The following is a 20,341-nucleotide window of genomic DNA, read 5'->3' as shown; positions in this document are numbered from 1 at the left end:
TTTTCCATGGACTAAGGTATGGTACGGTCCGGCGTGCACAGTATGGTAGGTTGGCTGTATAGATAGATGGCCAGAGCCGGTAAGGCATTCTTTGATTGCACTTTCTTTCTGCAGCCTGTTTTCATTCACGTCCGTTTGGTCTAGCCTACATCCATTCTGCGACAGCTTCTTTCTCGTCCGATCGTTTCATTGAAAACCCGTTCACTCCAACCTTTATCCATTCCGGCATGGTCGATATTCCATTCTGTCTCGGCAGAAGGTGGCGGCAACCCTGATCAATCCAGCCGGCCCAACGATGCTAGCGTAGGAGCATCGGGCGACTCCTTGGCGGTTTCGGCTTCGGTGTTGGGTTTGGCTAGTTTGCCTAGTGGCCGCAAGCGTAAAGATCCCCGCGGAACGAGGTACCCGGCTGCCAACCGCCAACCGAACTCTGGACTTTCCCGCACAGCTTCTGTACCGTACAATCAACCGGGAAACCTATGTCAATGCCCTCTACATTGTCGATCTCGTACGGGCATCGGCATCTGCAGTCTTTGCATTCACAAGGGGGGTTGAGACTTTCTGACAACACATAGGAAGCTGACGAAGAGAGGAGGACCTCTCCATCCAACGTGCATAATCTGAGATAACTCGTGACCAGAGGTTCGGCCTGGCTGACGAAGGCATTGCAGTGGATTTGGCAGAAGTGATTGCAATCGAGATTGATGGCTATCGTGATCGTCCCGATCGCTGCGCAGAAGTAATCGGCGCATTTGCCCGCCGGGATGGGGACGTCGGGTTGCCTGATAGTGAGTCCAGGACCGGTGTGGCGGGGAGCAGTCGCCGGTTGATCGACGACTGCAGCCAGCGCCAGTGCGATGAGACAGGACGTGGCTCCGAGTACATGAACACGCATGGAGGAGAGTCTGCTTGATTGCATTCTGGAGTAAGCTGATACTAGACAGAACGAGTTGGTGGTTGATAGGGTGAGCCAGCGCTTGACGGGGTGGGCTGGCGCGTTATAAAAGGTGAAATAGTCGCAGTCTTAGTACGGAGGGAGGAAAATATATCCTTGACCTAGATAGGAAAACGCTTGTGGCTGGCGTTGCATATTGCAGATACTACTATAATCTACGACGGAAGACTTGGCTAAGGTATACCCTGCAATATACTTCGCAGGTAAGTGGACATCCTAGGGGAGCTGGCCTTTTTGTCCCCTCGCACGAACTAGACTCTGCACTATATTAAATAACTTCAGTTTAGGTTCGACAAAAATCCTCAGGATAAAGCTACGCGCTACATCGTGGCATGTGACGGCCTCTGTCTCCTTCTTCTTCTCGCTTTTGTCTTTAGGTCTTATATGCCTGTAGGGTGAGAGCGTACCCGAGTAGGTACTGCATTGGACACACCCGAGCACTCTCACAGAGGGATAGTCCTTGTGGCGTTGATGAATCATTGTCTTCCTCGTGGCCCGAGGGCAGGGCAACCACGTTTGCTATAGGAAAGGGTCTATAGCAATGAATATTCGACTTCGTTCTCCACCCTAGGCGCCGTACATCAGTTCGCATTCTAAGTAGCTGGGCATAAACGAACCCCTTACCGTGGTTTACGTCTTATAGGAAACCAGATTATTTAATAGGACTTGAGATAGGCCGTATAATCGTAAGTCCGGAGTCCGAATCTCGATTAGCCGTGGGTATGATATAAATTCTGGACATTAATTCGTATAAAAGTCCTAAATAGTGCAGTAACCGTTGCGAAGACGTAGGTACGCTGTGAGCGCATAGGCCTGACCATGGTACCTACATATACCGTAGACCCCGAGCCGGCAATAATAGCCAGTATCGGCAAGGCAATAGTAACCTAAACGATAACTAACGAAAAGGCTTTCCTTCTCCTACGCGCTATAAACAAAGAAACATTTTCGTATTAATATATTTAGAAAAAAGTTAGTTCATGATGATAATTATTTATAAGCTAGTAAGTGGGTCTTAGTAGCAGCTCTGATGAACACCCACGAACACTAGTCTTACCTAGCTTGGGGAGGTGGAACATACGGCGCCACGAGTGCAACCTTAGGAAAAGCTTAAGACTACGGCATAAGTAACCTTTTACGCTACTTTAAGAATCATGATCGCGGTATCTTACAAAATCAGTCGTTTCGAAATACGTGAGCAGATAGGCGACTTTAGCGTAGCCGTCTGAAGTTACTATATTAGTAGGAGACTGATTGGGCTGTGTTGCCGTTCTTAACCGGAAGGTTAGAGGCCGTCTTCTCCTTGGTTGAGTGCCTAGGGCCCAAATTCGATACCGTGCTCCGAGCTCGCCTCGTCTCCCTCTCGCAGCCTCCACGAACGGGAGCAATACGCTCGCCGACTCCTTAGGCTTCGTCAAAGCAAACGCTATACGAGGATGAACGGGACCCGGCACAATTATGCCGTGCGGATAGTGATATAACGTTGATGATAGCCAAACCTTGTTCTGCGAGGATGGAGCTACTATGGTTCTAAACTACTTTAGATACTTTGCTTTGCGACTAAGTCGTTCCTGAATGATCTGACTACCGATTCAAAGGTACAAGGGCTGATTAGACGGATACATACTATAGTTGTAGGCCAAAGTAAAAACCCCCTCCGAAGTATCTAGCGGGCGCGACGAGACTATTTTTTTTTAATGTTCTTAATAGTCTTATCTTTACTTTCGACGGTTGAGCTCGGCCTTTCGCGTTGCAGCTTTTCAAGACTGCCTTAGTGGATCACCGGGGATTGAACTGGCCCCTCACCCTACGGCACAGCCGTGGCAAGAATAAGCCTTTTGCGGTCGAGTCAAAGATTAAACGAACCAGGGTCACCAGTCCTGTTACCCCCCCCCCCCCCCCCCCCCCCCCCCCCCCCCCCCCCCCCCCCGCCTATTCGAATCAGGACATGGTCACGTAGGGGCTCTACAATCTTAAACCAGCCGCCGCTCCCCCTCCCTTGACCCCCCCCCCCCCCCCCACGCGAACCGGCCGAACCGTTTAGTAAATTAATAAGACGTGGCCCCTGCTAAGGAAAAGGCTGCTATATCCGCTAGGAAAGTGAAGATGGCAGTGGGCGCCTACCCGCCGCTGACGGACTCCGAGACATCGCGTCCTACTGGCGCCGACTACTTAACTAATCAATAACGCGTCTACCACCACGCTGCTTAAGTGCTGCGCGGTGGGAAAAGGAAAGCGTTCCTCTAAACCTACCACGGCTAGGTTCTTAGCTTTGGAGAATAAAACAAAAACAGAGTGAAGCTGCATGTGGTAGACACAGAGCTGTATATTAAAGTTTCTCACATCAGAAAAAATGGCCCTTCAGGTGCACACGCTCAATACGATTAGCAGGGGTAGCGCTGTGAGACTCAGGCTTCGGTCACGTCAAAAATGCCGATGGCCCAACCCAACAAAGGTTCGCAATGATCAGCCACGGGACGACGGCCCCCGCCAGTGAGAACGAAGCTCATTGCAAATACGCAATAAACTCAGGAACCGACGCGAACGGTGAGGAATCGTACTAAATAAGATTCGTACCATCCGTTCGGGATACGGCAACCTCGGGTCTTATTCATCGGCTTTTCTATTGTTCGGGTTCGATCTCGGTTCCATAGGGGGGGTTTATAGTCAGGCCGCGATCGTTATTGTCGGCCTCGCCAACAGGGGTGAATAGCCCTCACAAACCCGTTTTGCCGTGCCTCCTCCACAAGCCACTCCAAGACTCTATGAGTCCATCTACTTATTCTGACATATCGCCAATCATCCCTTACCTAATTTTTAAACGTTAAAATGCGGTCCCCGATCTTAACTGTTCTCGTCGTTGTTGCTAGCTTCGCTACCCCTCTCCCGGGATGCCTTATAGCCCAAAATGGCCTCCGAGCCGGCGATTGTTTACCAGCAGCGCGGCTAATAAGTGAAGCGGTTCAGAAAAGGGGGCCTCGACTAAGTATATACTCCAACCTCCATTCATGGTTCGCCTGATTGGCGGTGAACTAAACGATCAGCGGCGTCTGAAATGAAAGTGAGGCCATCGCGCGGTTCACAGACCCCCTCAGGTCACTGGACTAGAGGCCGTAGGATACGAAAGAGACCACCGCTCCTCGTTCGGGTCGTTGAAATCGTCGAATTCGTGGGAGTCAACGAAGTAGTCGTGGTCACCCTCGTCCTCGAGATCGAGAAGCTACACGAGGACGGATTCCGGGTACGTTTCTGGAAGATCCCGCGTAAGGTTAGGAGGCTAGGCGGGCTCTTTCTTATGACCTACTCCTTTGGGGAGGATTCCTTCGGCAGAGCACGCCAGGCCGATCTCAAAGCCGATTGTGTTGATCTGTCCCTGCTGATGAAGCTGCTGGAGATTGCTACTTCATCTACTCTCCGTGGGAACAGCATCACGAGGAAGTATTGGCCTAAACTCTATGGTGGCCTCTATGATCTCTCTCCGCCTGGGCGTACCTCTCGGAGAAGACTTGGTGGAGGATGTTATGGGCTGGGGGATAGACTGCTATTCTAGGAACGCGGCATGTATAAGTCTTCCGAGACTGGGAGGCCCAAGGAGGACCTCCCAGGGACCGGTGGAAAGTCGCGGGAAATAGTACGGCGGGAGGGGCCTTGGCGGCCCTAGATCTATTTTTTACAATCCCTTTAGCTTACGTTGTTTGGGTTGGCGCTGCTGGTTGTTCACTAGTTTGCTGGTCGTTCACCAAAATGCCAACTTTAACGCAATCGGGCAAGGTTGTTTGGGTTGGCGCTGCTGTTTGTTCCCCACCCTGCCGGCTATCCACCGAGGTGGGTGGTGTATACGGCAGACTACAGGAGGCACTCTACTAAAACAAAATTTTTAATAAATATATTATTCTATAGCGTTAATAAGTTCGGAAGCCCAGATTATCTACCTATTTAACTATATTTAATATTTATTATTATATAATATTATAAAATATTTTATAATTTATAAATTATATAAAAGTAATTATAATAATTTTATTAATTATTTAAGTAGTTTATTTAAAATATATTTACTTTTTTATTTATTTTTATTTTAATTAATTTTAAAAAAAATAAATTATCTTACCCCGCTTTTTATAAATTTATATACCCTTATATATAATTATATTTTTTTTATTTTATTTATTTATTTTATTCAGTTTATTACTTTATTAAAATCTCAAATCCTAACTATATTTAAAAAATTATTTATTAAAAAAACTTTTTTTTTCTTTTTTTTAAATTATTAATACTTTCCTAGTTATGATTATTTATATACATATATTAGTATTATTATATAGATAATTATATTATTATTTTATATTATATAATATTTATAATAGCTATATAATTAATTTTAGAAAAGATCGAGACCGTTGAAATCTTAAACTATCCCGTATAATAGCTTATAATATACCTACAAGGCTTTAATTTTCTAATTATAATTTCTTGATTTATAAACCGTACGTATATTTATATATAAAATTTGTTTTAAATATATAATATTTAATATAATTATATAAAATCGGCTATTTACGTTTTAATAGCGTTTTCTAAGTTATATAACGTTAATAAAGCCGTCGTAAATTATATATTTTTTTATTTACTTATATAATTCCGTATTAATTTATATATTATTAATTAAAACGGATTATTAAACTACGTTTTAAAATTACTAAATATAATCGCTCGATCCTTATTATAATTAATTACATACGCTTATAAACTACCGATTCTATTTAAACTTAAATTTATAATAACGTATATAATATTATTATTATTTATAATCGTTATAAATTGGGTAAAAGCTTGTTTAATAAATATATAGCTTTTATAAATTATATTTATAATAAAGAATTAATATAAAATAAACAAAATTAATACAAAAGTATATACCTTATAGCGGTATATATATTTATTATCTTAATTAATTTAAAACTATAATATATTTCTATAAAAGCTATAAAAATATTTATAATAATATTCTAATAACTTAATAACTCTAAAACTTTTATTAAATAATATATACTTTAAATTATTCTTTATAAAATATTTATAAAATCCTTAAAAATAACGAAAAAATAAAAAGATAATTACTTTTACTTTAATTATAATATTAATTTATAATAAATTATTTAAATAATAAATAAAATAAGATAATCGTAAATTCTTTTATTTACTATTATTTAATATTATTTTTTATTTATTCTACTGTTTTTAATTATTAATTATAATGGCTTTTTATTTATATAACTTTTTATTATTTTTTTTATTAAAAATATTGAATTAACTTTTTATTTATTATTAAAATTAATTTAGGGTTTAATTAAAAATTAAATAGCCGGCCTTTTCTAAGTTTTTAATTAAAAACAATTTATTACGGCTTTTTAATTAGCGGCCTCGTTTATAATTAATTAAGCCTTAAATATTTTATATTATAATAATTTAATATTAAAATTATTAACCTTATTAAAATAGCGTAAACTTTATAAAAACTTATTATATTATATTCTTTAGTTTATTATTCAAAAATATTATAATTTTTAGGTTTAAAATTTAATAATGAATATTAAAAAAAACGTTATTTAAAACCGTTATTATAAATAAAGCTTTTATTTATAAAAAGTTAACGATTTTATTATTTTTAAAAAGCTTTTATAATAATATAAAATATTTAATTTAATTAATATAAAATAGTTATTATTAAATTTTTTAATAAAGAATAAAAACGTTTTTTTTTAAAAAATATTAATTTATATATAAATTTATATTATTTAATAATTAACTTAAAATATTTTAATAAAATTATGATTTAAAATTTATGAAAATATTTTAAATAAGGGTTAAAATAATTTATTATACTCTTTTATATAATAAAAATAAAATAATATATTAATACTTCTTTTTAAAATTTTCCTATAAATTTCCTAACGAAATCTCTTAAATATATTATAAAAATTCTAAAAATTCTTTTTTAAAAAATTTAAAAAAAAGTTTATAAATTTTTTTAAAAGGATTTTAAATTTTTTTAAAAGATTTTAAACTTTTTTAAACGTTTTTTTTAAAAATTTTTTTAAGAAATTTTAAAAATTTCGTAGCCTTTTATTTTAAATAATTCTATATAAAAAATAAAAAATTTAATTATAAATTATAATAATTATTATTATATAAAAATTAATTTTGATCGCAAAATCTTTATTAATACGATAATTTCAATTATTATAAAAATTATATTTTAAAAAGCTTTATTATAAAATAAGGTTTAATATATGGGGTAAATAGATATATAAAAAAATTAATATAATAATATAATAATAAATACGTAGTTTTATAAAAAATATAAAAAAAAGTAAGTATACGTATATTAATCTATTCTTTTTAAAAATATCGCTTTTAAATACGAAAATAACTCTTATTTTATTTTATATTAATATCTACTACGTACAAAGCCTTAGATAGCACTGGAAAACTTAACTTAAATCTTTACTTATAGCCTTTTTTACTGCGGTATTTTTTAATATTTTAGGCTCCTTGTCTTTTATAGTTAAGTCGTTTTAACTTAATAAGTCTATAGCGTCTACTTATAAATTAATATAGAATATATTTATTACGTAAAAACCTTTATTTTATATTTATTTTTAAATAGCTATGTTTATTATACCATCCTCGTTTTAAATATATACGTCTTAAATAATATATATTCCCTTTTTTTAATACTTATAAATAAGTTATTTTTATTTTAAGCGATTTAAGTTATTTTTTAAAAGTTGCGAATAGTCTTTTTATTAATAAAAAGATTTTTATTACGGCCGTTATATTTATTGATTTAATTAATTTACGGACGGTTATAATTAATAAAAAGGGTTTCTTATTTAGTTTATAGTTTTTTTTAAAAGCTTTTAATAATTAAAAATAGGTAAATTTAAAATATTAAGTTTTAGATCCGGTAAAAAGGTTAGTTCTAGTTTTTAATTATAATTTCTATCCTCGGTATACGTTTCGCTTTTATCTTTTTTAATAATTTATTATTTTTTAAAATTATGCGTTTCAATTAACTATTTTATTTGGATAAGGTTTATTAATAATAAGGTTAATATTTATTTTATTATAAACTAATCTTAAAAAGTAATTAAATAAATATCTTATATTTTAGGCTAATCGACTAACCTTAGCTAAAAAATATTTAATATTTTTGTTGATTTTAATATTTTTTAAGCTATAATATAGCCGGTTAAGTTATTATATAATAATAGTTTTTAATATTTTAAAACGTTAATAAAAGAAAAGACCCTAGGCTTTAAAACTATATTTAACGTTTTTTAGTTCTTTTTATTACTATATTTTTTAAATCGTCGGTATACTACTTATTTACGGTTTTTAATAAGTATTTATTTAAGTTAAAAATAATAACTTTTATATAAATAAAAAACTACTTTATATATCGTTAAAAAGCGTTAATAAAACAATCGACGTTAATTTAAATAATCTTTACGTTTTTTATTTTTATATTATAAATATTATTATATTTAATTATAAGTTCGAATTATTCGATATTTCTTATTCGGAAACGGAAATTTATTATTAAATCTTTTGTCGGTAAGGAGGGTTATAAATCTTTATTATTATTTAAGTTATTATTAAAGGAATTTTTAGGATTTTATAAGGGGTAATAAAATAACGGTTTTTAAAAGTTTTATTTTATTATTAAAAAAAATAAATACTTTATTTTATAATATAAGGGGTCGTGTTTATAATCGAATTTAATATTAAAGTCTTTTAATTACTTATAGTTTATTTTTTATTAGGCCTATTAGTTTAAATTATTTTAATACTATTTTTAATTAATTTATTTAAATAATTTATTTAATATTATACAATATAAAAAATCGTAACGATTACGGCTTTGTTATCCCTTATGTTTATCTTTAATATAAATTTTAATATAATTAAATATAATTCGATTTAAATTTTTTTAGGAAATATACAATCTTTATTTTTTAAACTATAGTTTTTTAACTTAATAAAAAGGGGCGTAATTTATTTTTTATTTATAAAAATAAAAGGTTATTAAATAAATATATTATATTTAATATAAAATTAAGAAGCTAAGTAAAATCTTATGTTAAACTTTATAACTTTTTTTTTATTAAGTTAATTTAAAATAAAAGATATTTTTTTTAAACACTTTTCCTTTAGTAAACAATTATAATAATATAAGGGTTTCCGGCTATTTTGTAATAAAAAGAATAAAAGGATTAATACTTACTTTTAACGCCGGGGGAGTTTTTTTTATTCATTTTAATAATAGCCTCGGTTTTTATAAAAATAAATTAAATAGGATTTCTTTTATAATATTTATAGTATTTATAACGAAAAGAAATAAAAGCGCTTTACGTTATTATAAATAAGGATATATTTTATTTTAATATTCGTTTTCGTTTTTAAACTATTTAAAAAACGTAATTTTAAATCTTAATAAGCATATATTTTACGTTTATATATAAAAAATCTTTTAATATACTTAAGTATTTTTTTTAAATTTAATAATTATTTTAACGATATATAAAATTAAAATAATAAGGGCGTTTAGTTAGTTAAACGCCTTAAGCTAGTAGTAGTTTTAAATATAATAATTAATTAGTTAAATAGCTCGATCGGCGTCTTTAAGTAAAAGAACAATATTAAAATCTTAATAGAGATAAATGATATTATCGTTTTTTATTAATTAAAAATATTTAATAATAAAATTACGGCTTTTTAATTAGCTTATTTTTTTAATAAGGTCGATACTTTTTAATTAATTTATTAAATTTAAAAAAGTTACCGCTTTTTAACTCGTTTTTTTAAAATATAAATAAAGTATTTAATTTATTTAAAAAGAATTATATTATTAATTATTATACGTTTTTATATAATAAAAATAAAATAATATATTAATACCCTTTCTTAAGATTTTCCTATAAATTTCTTAATAAAATCTTTTAAATATATTATAAAGATTTTAAAAAAAACTTTTTAAAATATTTAAAAATTTCATTATAATTCTTTTTTAAAAAAATAAAAGAAATTTTAAAGATTTCTTTACGATTTTTTTTAAAAGAATTTTAAAGAAATTTTAAAAGAGTTTTAAGTTTTTTTAAATACTTTTTTAAAAAAAGATTTTTAAGAAATTTTAAAAATTTTATAACTTTTCTTTTTTCTTAAATAACTATATATAAAAAAAAAGAAATTTAGTTATAAATTATAATATAATATTAACTAATAAATACTTTATTTTTTATATAAACTTAATAAAAATATAGCTTTTAATTATTAATTATATTTTATATATTATTAATAAACTAATATAAATAATTAAAAGTGTTAAAAAAATGGTTTTTAATATTATTATTATTTAATTTAATATTAAAAATAATATAACTATTAATATTTTAATATTAATAAATAAAATAACGAGCTTATTATATTTCTATAAATAAATGTATTAAATATAAATATTATAAAATCGGGCGTTAATTATTAAATTTATTATAAAGTTTTTTTTACGGTTTTTTAAAAAATTATTTTATTTTAATAAAAATAATAGATTTTTATATAATAAATATTTTATAATAAGTATATAAAATAGTTTAACTTACTATTATATTAATAAAAGCGCCGTTTTTTTATTAAACTCTATTATTATTTATATTATTAAATAAAAACTTTTTTATTAAACCTATTATTATTAAAGAATTAATATACCGGCGTCGTAAATTAATATACCGGCGTCGCTTTTATACCGGCGTCGCTATTCGGCTTCTTAACTAATTTAAAAAAACAATATGTTTTTATAAAAACGGTAAAAGTAATTATATTAATATAATTATTTTTACCTTTTTTTTTTTTTAAACTTTTATTTAAAATTTCTAAAATTATATATTAAAACTTATTTCTATTATAATTTTATAAATTTTAAATAAATATTAACGTACTTTACTAATCAGCCGTATATATTAATCAGCCGCACACTTTTTCTATAACGTACTTTATTTTTAACTATTTAAATTTTTAATACATAATAACTTAATAATTACAATATTAATCTATACTTAAAAAAATAAGATTATTTTTACTATTAAAACGATCCGAGCTATACGCGTTATAAATTAAAAATTTAATATATAACGCGCTATAAAAATATATAATATTTTTAAAAACACTTTATATAATAAAATAAGAATTAATATAAAGGTATATAGAATTAATATAAAAATATATACCTCATAGCGGCATACACATCTACCATCTTAATTAACTTAAAATTATAATATATTCCCGTAAAAACGGTAAAGGTATTTATAATAATATTTTAATAACTTAATAATTCTAAAACTTTTGCTAAATAATATATACCCTAGGTTATTCCTTATAAAATATTTATAAAGTCCTTAAGGGTAATAAAAAAATAAATAAATAATTACTTTTACTTTAATTATAGCGTTAATTTATAATAAATTATTTAAATAATAAATAAAATAATATAATCGTAAATTCTTTTACTCGCCGTTATTTAATATTAGTTTTTACTTACTCTACCGCTTTTAAATATTAAATTATAACGGCTTTTTATTTATATAACCTTTTATTATCTTTTCTTTATTAAATATATTAGACTGACTTTTTATTTACTATTAAGATTAATTTAAGGCCTAATTAAAAATTAAATAGCCGGCTTTTTATAAGCTCTTAGCTAACGATAATTTATTATAGTTTCTTAGCGGGCGGCTTTGCTTATAGTTAGTCGAGCTTTAGTTATCCTATATTACGGTAATTTAATATTAAATTATTAACTTTATTACGGTAACGTAAGCTTTATAAGAATTTACTATACTATGTTCTTTAGTTTATTATAAAAAAACGTTATAATTTTTAAGTTTAAAATCCAATAATAAAAATTAAAAGAAAATATTATTTAAAACCGCTACTATAAAAAAACCTCCTATTTATTAAAAGTTAATAATTCTATTATTTTTAAAAAAGTTTTATAATAATACGGGATACTTAGCTTAATCGATATAAAATAATTATTATTATACTCTTTAATAAAGAGTAAAAACGGCTTTTTTTTAAAAAGTATTATTTTATATATAAGCCGGTATATTTAGTAATTAATTTAAAATACCTTAACGAAACTATAATTTAAAATTTATTAAAATATTTTAAATAGGGGCTAAAATAATCCCGGCCGGTAAACACTTTATTTTCTATATAAGCCTAACGAAAACACAACTCTTAATCGTTAATTATATCCTATATAACGTCGACGAGCCGATATAAATAATTAAAACTATTAAAAAAATAGCCTTTAATATTATTATTACTAAACTTAATACTAAAAGTAATATAAATATTAAAGTTTTAATATTAATAAATAAAATAATAAGCCTATTATACTTTTATAAATAAATATATTAAATATAAGTATTATAAGATCGGGCGTTAATTATTAAACTCGTTATAAAGCTTTCTCTACGCTTTCTTAAAAAATTATTTTATTTTAATAAAAACAATAAGCTTTTATATAATAAATACCCCGTAATAAATATATAAAATAACTTAATTTACTATCGTATTAATATAAATATAATCTTCTTTGCTAAGCTCCGCTACTATTTATATTATTAAATAAAGATCCTTTTCATTAAACTTACTATTATTATTATTATTACCGCCGGTTTTAATTTATTTTTATTTAGTTTTAAATATAATGTTAAAATTAATATAATAAATATAAAGCTATTACTAAGTATTTAAAAACTCTTCACTAAGTATAGCTTTTATTTACTTATTATAGTTTATAATAATAATTATAAGGCGACGAATTAAGTATTAATCGATTAGTTATTTTATAATTTTAAAAAGAAATCGAAAGCCTTTTAACTTTTTATTATTAATAAAATTAAATACTATATTATAAACAGATTTAAAGTACGTTTATTTAGTTATTTAGAATAATAAAAGCTTAAAGCGATTGGTATTATAAGTATTATCAAAGCTAATTACTTTTAAGAATCGCTTTTATATTTAAAAATAATAAAAAAAGTCTAAATAAGCTTAATAAAGCGGTCCGGCTTATTATTAACCTATTTAATAATATAAGGAATTTATCGCTTATTAAATAACTTAATTAATACGGCCGTTAATAAATAACCGTTTAGCTTTTTTTAATTTAAATATACTTTAGCGTTATAAATATCGCGCTAAGTAAATATAGAATTTAAGAATTATTTTTATATAATAATATAAATATTACGTATTTAAATACTAATACGACGGCTTATATTTTTAATAAAATCCTTAATAAACTAAGTAAGCTTTCGGTATAAAAAGTAGGTAGATATTTTAAAGTTTAATTAATAATTATATTAACTATAATAAGGGTTTAATAAGTAACGTAAAAGCTATTTCTCTTCTTTTTACGCTTTTATAATTATTTATTATTAATAGCCGTATTTTTAAAACCTTTATTATTAAATACTTATACTTTTTAAAAACCCAGGTTTATTAAATCGATTATATTAAAATAAGTATCGTATAAGCCGACTTATTTAAAAGGTATATTTATACTATTTTATAATACCGAATTTATTAACCTTCGTAAATATATTAAATTAATTAAAAAAGGCTTTTACAATAAGCTCTAGGCTACTTAAGATCGATAGGTTTAGGATAGCGTTTAAAAAGGGGGAGGAGGATTTCTTAAATTAAATTTAATAAAAAGCTATAATTTAGAAAAATAATAAATTTAAAAAAAGGTCTTATTATAAAAGTAAATATAAGGGTAATAGGTTTATTTAAAAACTTTACGTCTTTTATTAATAGCGGCTTAGCTCGTATTGTTAAAAAAGGGCGGTTATTAACTTTTTATTAATATTAATAACCTATTAAATAAATTTAAAAATATTATTAAAATACGTTATTAAAGGTCTTAATAACTATTATCGGAGGACAATAGACTTTATTTTAATAAGATATAAAAAAGAGTAATATGTTAAGTATTTTATATCCTTTTTAAAAAACGGTATATAAAATAAAATATAGATTTAAACTGCTCGGTATCGGGAGGGGGGGCGCTATAGGTAAGTAAAAATCGAAATAATATAATAAATTAAAAGGAATCGGTTTTATTAAGGAAAGGGCGCCTAAAGTAGAGTCTTAATTCGATTCTAAAGTAATAGGGCTAATAATAAAATAATAATCGTATTTCTTATAATAGCTCAGTTAATAAGTCGCTAATTAAATTATTATATAATTAAAAATCGCTAACTTTATAAAATTAACCGATATTAAAATAATTACCGATTAAAAAAAAAGATAATAATATATTTATACGTTAGCGTTTTAAAAAATATATTACGTTATTAAGGTTATATTCCGTAGCATAGCGGCGTAAATTACGCTAAAGTTTAGTTATTAAAAATAATATACGTTAATATTAAATATAAAAACTACGATAATAAAAAGAATTTAAAATAAGGAGAATATATAGGAATAGACCGGTAGAATTTAAATGTATTAATAATAAAATTTTAAGCTAATTAAGGTAGTAGATATACATGCCGCTATAAGGTGTATACCTTTGTATTAATTCTACATACCTCTATATCAATTCTTAATAAAATATATAATTAATTACGCCGCGACTAAATCTAACCTTAATAATATAAATTTAATCCGATTAAAAAAATACTTTTTTAATACGTTATTAAACAGGATTTTAAAAGATTTTTTTTATAACTTATTAATATAAAAAATATAGCTAATTTCCTATTTCGGACGCGAAATAAAACGCTTATTAAAAAATATTAAATTGAAAAGTTTATTAACTTATAGCCGATTTTAAAAACTAAATTTAATCGTTGAGATAATTATTAAAAGGCCTTTTAAAAGGATTTAAAAGTTATTTTAAAATAATTTATATTATTAAATAATATAATAATTAAATACGGTACTAATGAGCAAGATCTATATAACTTTAATAAAACTAGCTTTATAATAAACGTTATTACCGGGTTAATAATTATTATATATACTGATAAATATAAAAAAACGAAATCTATTTAACTTAATAACCGTAAATAAATTATAATTTTTAAATATATTAATTTAAAAAAGTAATGTATCCCGCTTTTTATAATTGTTTAAAAGTCCTATTATTTTATTAATTAATTAACGGAATCCGGGTTCCTAAGTAATTAAATAAGGGAATTAATACACGGGCATAAATAATTAATATACGGGCATAACTTTTATATAGGTATAACAAATACTTATTATTATTAGCTTAAAAAAGCTATTACCCTATTTTAATTCTATCGGTCCTATTTAAAATATTTAGGAATTTTTTTAATATATAATCGCAACGCGTCGTCTATTTAATTAAAAATTTATTATTATATTATTTATATTAAAATCTTTTATACCTAAGTCCGCCCCTCTTTTATTAAAATATAACCCGCTACGTCGAGCTAAAAACTTAAACTTAAATAACAAGCTTAATTTAAAACAATAATATAAAAAATATTTTTTTACTTTGCGCCTTTTTATTATTAATATTTAAATATAAATATTAATAATTATTATAGCTTTAACGACGATAATACGTTTAAAAATTTTTTTTTTTTTATTTAGACCGGTTTTACTAAATTATTCGATTTTACGGTTTATATAAAAACGACGTAATATTTATTAAAATATAAAATAATTATAAAATCTTTTTTTATAAAATATTTCCGACGATAACTATTTAAACCTATCGAATTATTATATTAATACTTAGCTTAAAATACGGTCTATTCTTATTATATCCTATTTTTAAATTTACTTTATAAAACGAAAAACATTAACCTATATAAACTACTTTTGTAAAAAAGTTTAATAGTTAAAGAATAATAAAAGAAAAATAATAATTAATTAAAAAACTTTTTAATTTTTTTAAATAAGTTCGATAATAACAATAAAAATAAGGTTATTTACTATACCTATTTAATACGTTTATTTTATTACCCTTACCTTTATATTCCTTTCTTTATTATTTAAAATACGTTTTTATTAATTTTTAAATAAATTTAATAATTTTATTATTATAAAGTTTTTATTCTTTAAATTAATACTCATTTTTATTTTTACTTAATTTAATTTTAAATTTATAAATTCCCGGTAATTTAAAGTTTAAAATCGACGCCTTATTTAACTAAATTAACGTATTTATTAAAAAAAACAGGTTTAATATTATTCGTTAATATAAATATATATATAAAAATAAAAAAATAAAATATATATTTTAATATAATCACTTTAATAAACCGCGGTTTATTAAAAATATAAGGTTATATTAATAAAAATTACGAAAGTATAATTATAAATAAATAATTATTATTAAAATAAAAAAAAAAGACGTTGAGTTTTTATAATAGTATATTAAAACCGAGTATATTTAATATAACTATAAGTTAAGCTTTAGTTTTTTAATATATTCTTTATATTAAAAGCTTATATTATTAATTAAAAGCGTTATTAAAATTATTAACCGCCGGGTTAATATTAAAGCCTACGATATTTATATTATTTTTTAAAAATAATTTTTAAATTCCGTATTTATTTAATAAGATATTTATAATATTAAAGCCTTTATAAATAGGGAGAAATTAAACGGCTATTTGTTAATAACCGTTTTAATAAAGCTTTTTAATGAGCGAGAGGTGCTTTATATTATAAAATAGGCTAATAACGAGCCTAATCGGTTTATTAATTTAATATATATATTTTTATTTTATTTTTTAATATAGAGGCGCTTTTTAAAGGTAATTAGCTTTAATAATATATATAATACGAATTATTTTAAACTTTTATTATTTTAAATTACTAATTAAATATATATTAAATTTATTTTTAACGTAGTATTCGGCTTTATTAATAATAAAAAATTAAAAAGGTTCCGGTTCTTTATAAAAAGTATTCGTTAATTAGTTAATTAGTATTTAATTTATTTATTAAATATTATTATTATTAACTATAATAAATAGATAAAGGCCGTTTTAATTTATAAGTTCGCCGACGTATAATAATAACTTTATATTTATTATATTAATTTTAATATTATATTTAAAACTAAATAAAAGTAAATAAAAAAAAATAGCTAAAGAGTACCGGCAGTAATTTGGATTATAAAACTAATATTAAGCTTTTAAAAATATTAATAATAGAACTAAACGACGAGGATCAAGTATATATTTATATACTTATTAATAATTTAATCTTTTATATATATTATAAAGTTTTTTTAATATAAAAGCTTATTATTTTTATTAAAACCGAGGTAATTTTTAAAAAAATATAAAATAGTTTTTATAAAGAGTTTAATAATTAATAATTAATATTACGTTATTTTTATAAAATATACTTTTTTATTAAAGTTTAATAAGCTCGTTATTATATTTAAAAATATTAAATTTTAATATTTATATTATTTTAAAAACCGAGTTTAATAATAATAATATTAAAAGTTATTTCTTTAATAGCCTAAGTTATTTATATCGACTTATTAATATTATATAAAATATAATTTAAAATTAAAAATTATAGTTTATATAGTCCTATATAAAGGATAAAATATTAATTATTTATTAATATATTAAAGTTAATTTTAAATATTTAAATAAACTCCGAAGTATACTTTTTTTAAAATATTTAAAATTAATTATAAAATAATACCGAATAATAAAAATAATATTACCGACCGATAATTATCTACGGCCTTTTTTTATTAAAGATTATATAAACGATTATTTTATCTCAATATAATTAACTATTTTTTATTATTATATAATTTATATAAAACTTTTAATTAGGATATTTTTTATAAAATAAGACGTTTATTTTTATTAAAAACTAAAAGAACCGTTTTTAAAAAACTTATATCGTCGGATTTTAAATTTTAAAATTATTATATTTTTTTATAATAGGCTAAGGAATTTAATATAGTTTATTTTTAATTAATTAATTATATAAAAAGATAATAATTTAAAAGTTTAATATAAGAAAATATTATTAATAGTTTTTAAAATAACTTAATAAGGCCGTCCGCTAAAAAGCTATAATAAAACAATTATTATAAAATTTATATAAAAGAAAAAGTAATAAAAAAATAGCTAATTTATAACTTTATTATAATTTTAAATTAAAAATTAGTTTAATAAATTTAATATAAGGAAATTTATAAAAGTATAAATTAATAAACGGGTATTATAAATAAGTATTTAAAAGAGGAGGTATAAATAAAAAATATTAATTAATAATAATAATAAAGCCGTCTTTTAACGGACGTAATTATTTCAATAAAGCTTTAGTAAAATTTAATATTAATTTACTATTTATTATATATTATAATAAAAAGATATACAAAGCATAAAAATTAAAAATAAATATAATATAATTTAATATAAAATAATTTAAATAAATACGTTAAGATAAGAAAATATTAATAAAGGAGCTTTTACCGTTTTTAGGACGAAGTATTTATAGTCTATATATTTTCTTAAGTTAATAATAGTAAGTATTTATTATACTTGTGTAAGAGTTATGCCTGTGTATTAATTGTTTATGCTCGTGTATTAATTCCCTTAAATAATTAAGCCAGTTATTAATCAATAGATTAATAATAAAACTGACCTAGACTAGATTAAGTATTTTAATGAGTATACTTAGGCCCACGCAAAAAAAGTTATTAAATATTTATAATTAATAAATATAAAAGCTATTTATCGACTAAATTTAATAAATATTATAAATAAAATAATATTATAATTATTAATATACCTTTGTATTTATCTTATTTATTTCAATTAATAAATATTACGTTTTATTTACTTTTAAATCGCGTATATAAAAATAAAATTAACTTATTTATTAAATTCTTTATTAATTATATTATAAAGTCCGAGTTTTTTATTATTTTCCGTAAAGCTTATAATAAAGTTTTTTTAGATAAAAATATTAAATCCGTTTTTTATAAAACTAAAACTTTATTGTAAGATTTAAATTATATAATTAAAAAGCTCGATATATATATATAAACGCTTATACTTTTTATAACCGATTTTTTGATATTATTAGTTTAATAATTATAAACGCTTTTTAACCGCTACGAAGCGCTTTTATAATTTAACTTTATTAAATTTTAGATTTTAACTTATTAAAAAAGCTTTTTAATATTAATAATTAAAATAATGAATTAATTAATAAAAAGTACATAAATAATAGCGCACTCGATTATAATTTAAATAAATTAAATACGTATATTTTAAAATATTAATATAACGCTTATTAAGCGCCGAAAAGTAAAAGAAACACGTATTTAGTTTAAAAAAGTATTTAATATAAAAAAATCCTAAATTATATTTAAAAAAGAAAAGTAAAAAAAAACATTTAGTATTTTAAAAAAATAAAAAAAACAGTTTATTAAAAAAAAGTCGGTCGGTTTAATAACGTTATAATATATATAATAAAATAAGCTATAATATACGAACGTATTTTAAAAATATAAAATCGTTTAATAATTTAAATATTAATAAAAACTAATTAATATGTTACGTCGCAATTATATAAATTTATAAAATATTTAAAAAGTTAAAAAAAATACGCGGTTAATTAATATACGCGGCTAATTAATAATATACGTTATATAACTTTTAAAAAAGCTTATTATTTAATTACTCTTTACGACGTAATTATAAAATTTTATCGTTATTATAAATTATTCTTTATTAATTTCGTTTTTTTAAATATTAAGTTATATTAACCGTTTATTTATATAATCTTTTATTATCTTCTTTTTATTAAAAACGCTAAATTAGCTTTTTATTTATCGCTCAAATAAGCTTAATATTTAGCTTTAACTTAATTAATATATTTTTTATATAAACTTAATTAATATCGACTTATTTTTACTTCTAAATAAATGACTTTATTATTTATTATTTCCGCCTTAGCTATTATAAGTAATATTAACTTAACTAGTTTTAAATCACACTAATTTTAATAAAATAACCTACGCTATATTTTTTAGCTTATTACGGAAGGATATAATAATTTTAAAATTAAAAATCCGTCGATATAAATTTAAAAAAACTTTTTTTAAAAACGCTACCGAGGTTATACTTTTTGTTTATTAAAAATAATTAAATTTATTATTTTAAAATAGATTTTATAATAACATAAAATACTTAGTTTAATTAAAATAGTATAGTTTAGATTATAATATCTAAAAAGGGCTAGGAATAACCTTTTATTAAACGGTATTATTTTTTTTATTAACCGATA

General features: G+C 24.5%; 4 protein-coding genes across 4 annotated transcripts; 2 read left to right on the top strand and 2 right to left on the bottom strand.

The window, feature by feature from the left end:
• Positions 1-4,010: 4,010 nt before the first annotated feature.
• CORC01_03845 (uncharacterized protein) lies at positions 4,011-4,505 on the top strand (the record flags this gene model as incomplete). The annotated part of the gene is made up of 1 exon (XM_022615494.1): positions 4,011-4,505. One exon carries the CDS (start codon positions 4,011-4,013, stop codon positions 4,503-4,505), a length of 495 nt encoding a protein of 164 aa, XP_022477913.1.
• A 7,455-nt stretch (positions 4,506-11,960) lies between these two features.
• CORC01_03844 (uncharacterized protein) lies at positions 11,961-12,119 on the bottom strand (the record flags this gene model as incomplete). The annotated part of the gene is made up of 1 exon (XM_022615493.1): positions 11,961-12,119. A coding segment is annotated over one exon (159 nt), but the record flags the coding sequence as incomplete, so codon positions are not given.
• A 6,748-nt stretch (positions 12,120-18,867) lies between these two features.
• CORC01_03843 (uncharacterized protein) lies at positions 18,868-19,053 on the top strand (the record flags this gene model as incomplete). The annotated part of the gene is made up of 1 exon (XM_022615492.1): positions 18,868-19,053. A coding segment is annotated over one exon (186 nt), but the record flags the coding sequence as incomplete, so codon positions are not given.
• Positions 19,054-20,173: 1,120 nt separating this feature from the next.
• Positions 20,174-20,341, bottom strand: CORC01_03842 (uncharacterized protein; the record flags this gene model as incomplete). The annotated part of the gene is made up of 1 exon (XM_022615491.1): positions 20,174-20,341. A coding segment is annotated over one exon (168 nt), but the record flags the coding sequence as incomplete, so codon positions are not given.

The sequence above is a fragment of the Colletotrichum orchidophilum genome, assembly GCF_001831195.1.
Source record: "Colletotrichum orchidophilum strain IMI 309357 chromosome Unknown Scaffold_24.1, whole genome shotgun sequence".
NCBI classification, from domain to species: domain Eukaryota; kingdom Fungi; phylum Ascomycota; class Sordariomycetes; order Glomerellales; family Glomerellaceae; genus Colletotrichum; species Colletotrichum orchidophilum.
This window is presented reverse-complemented; position numbering and strand designations above follow the sequence as displayed.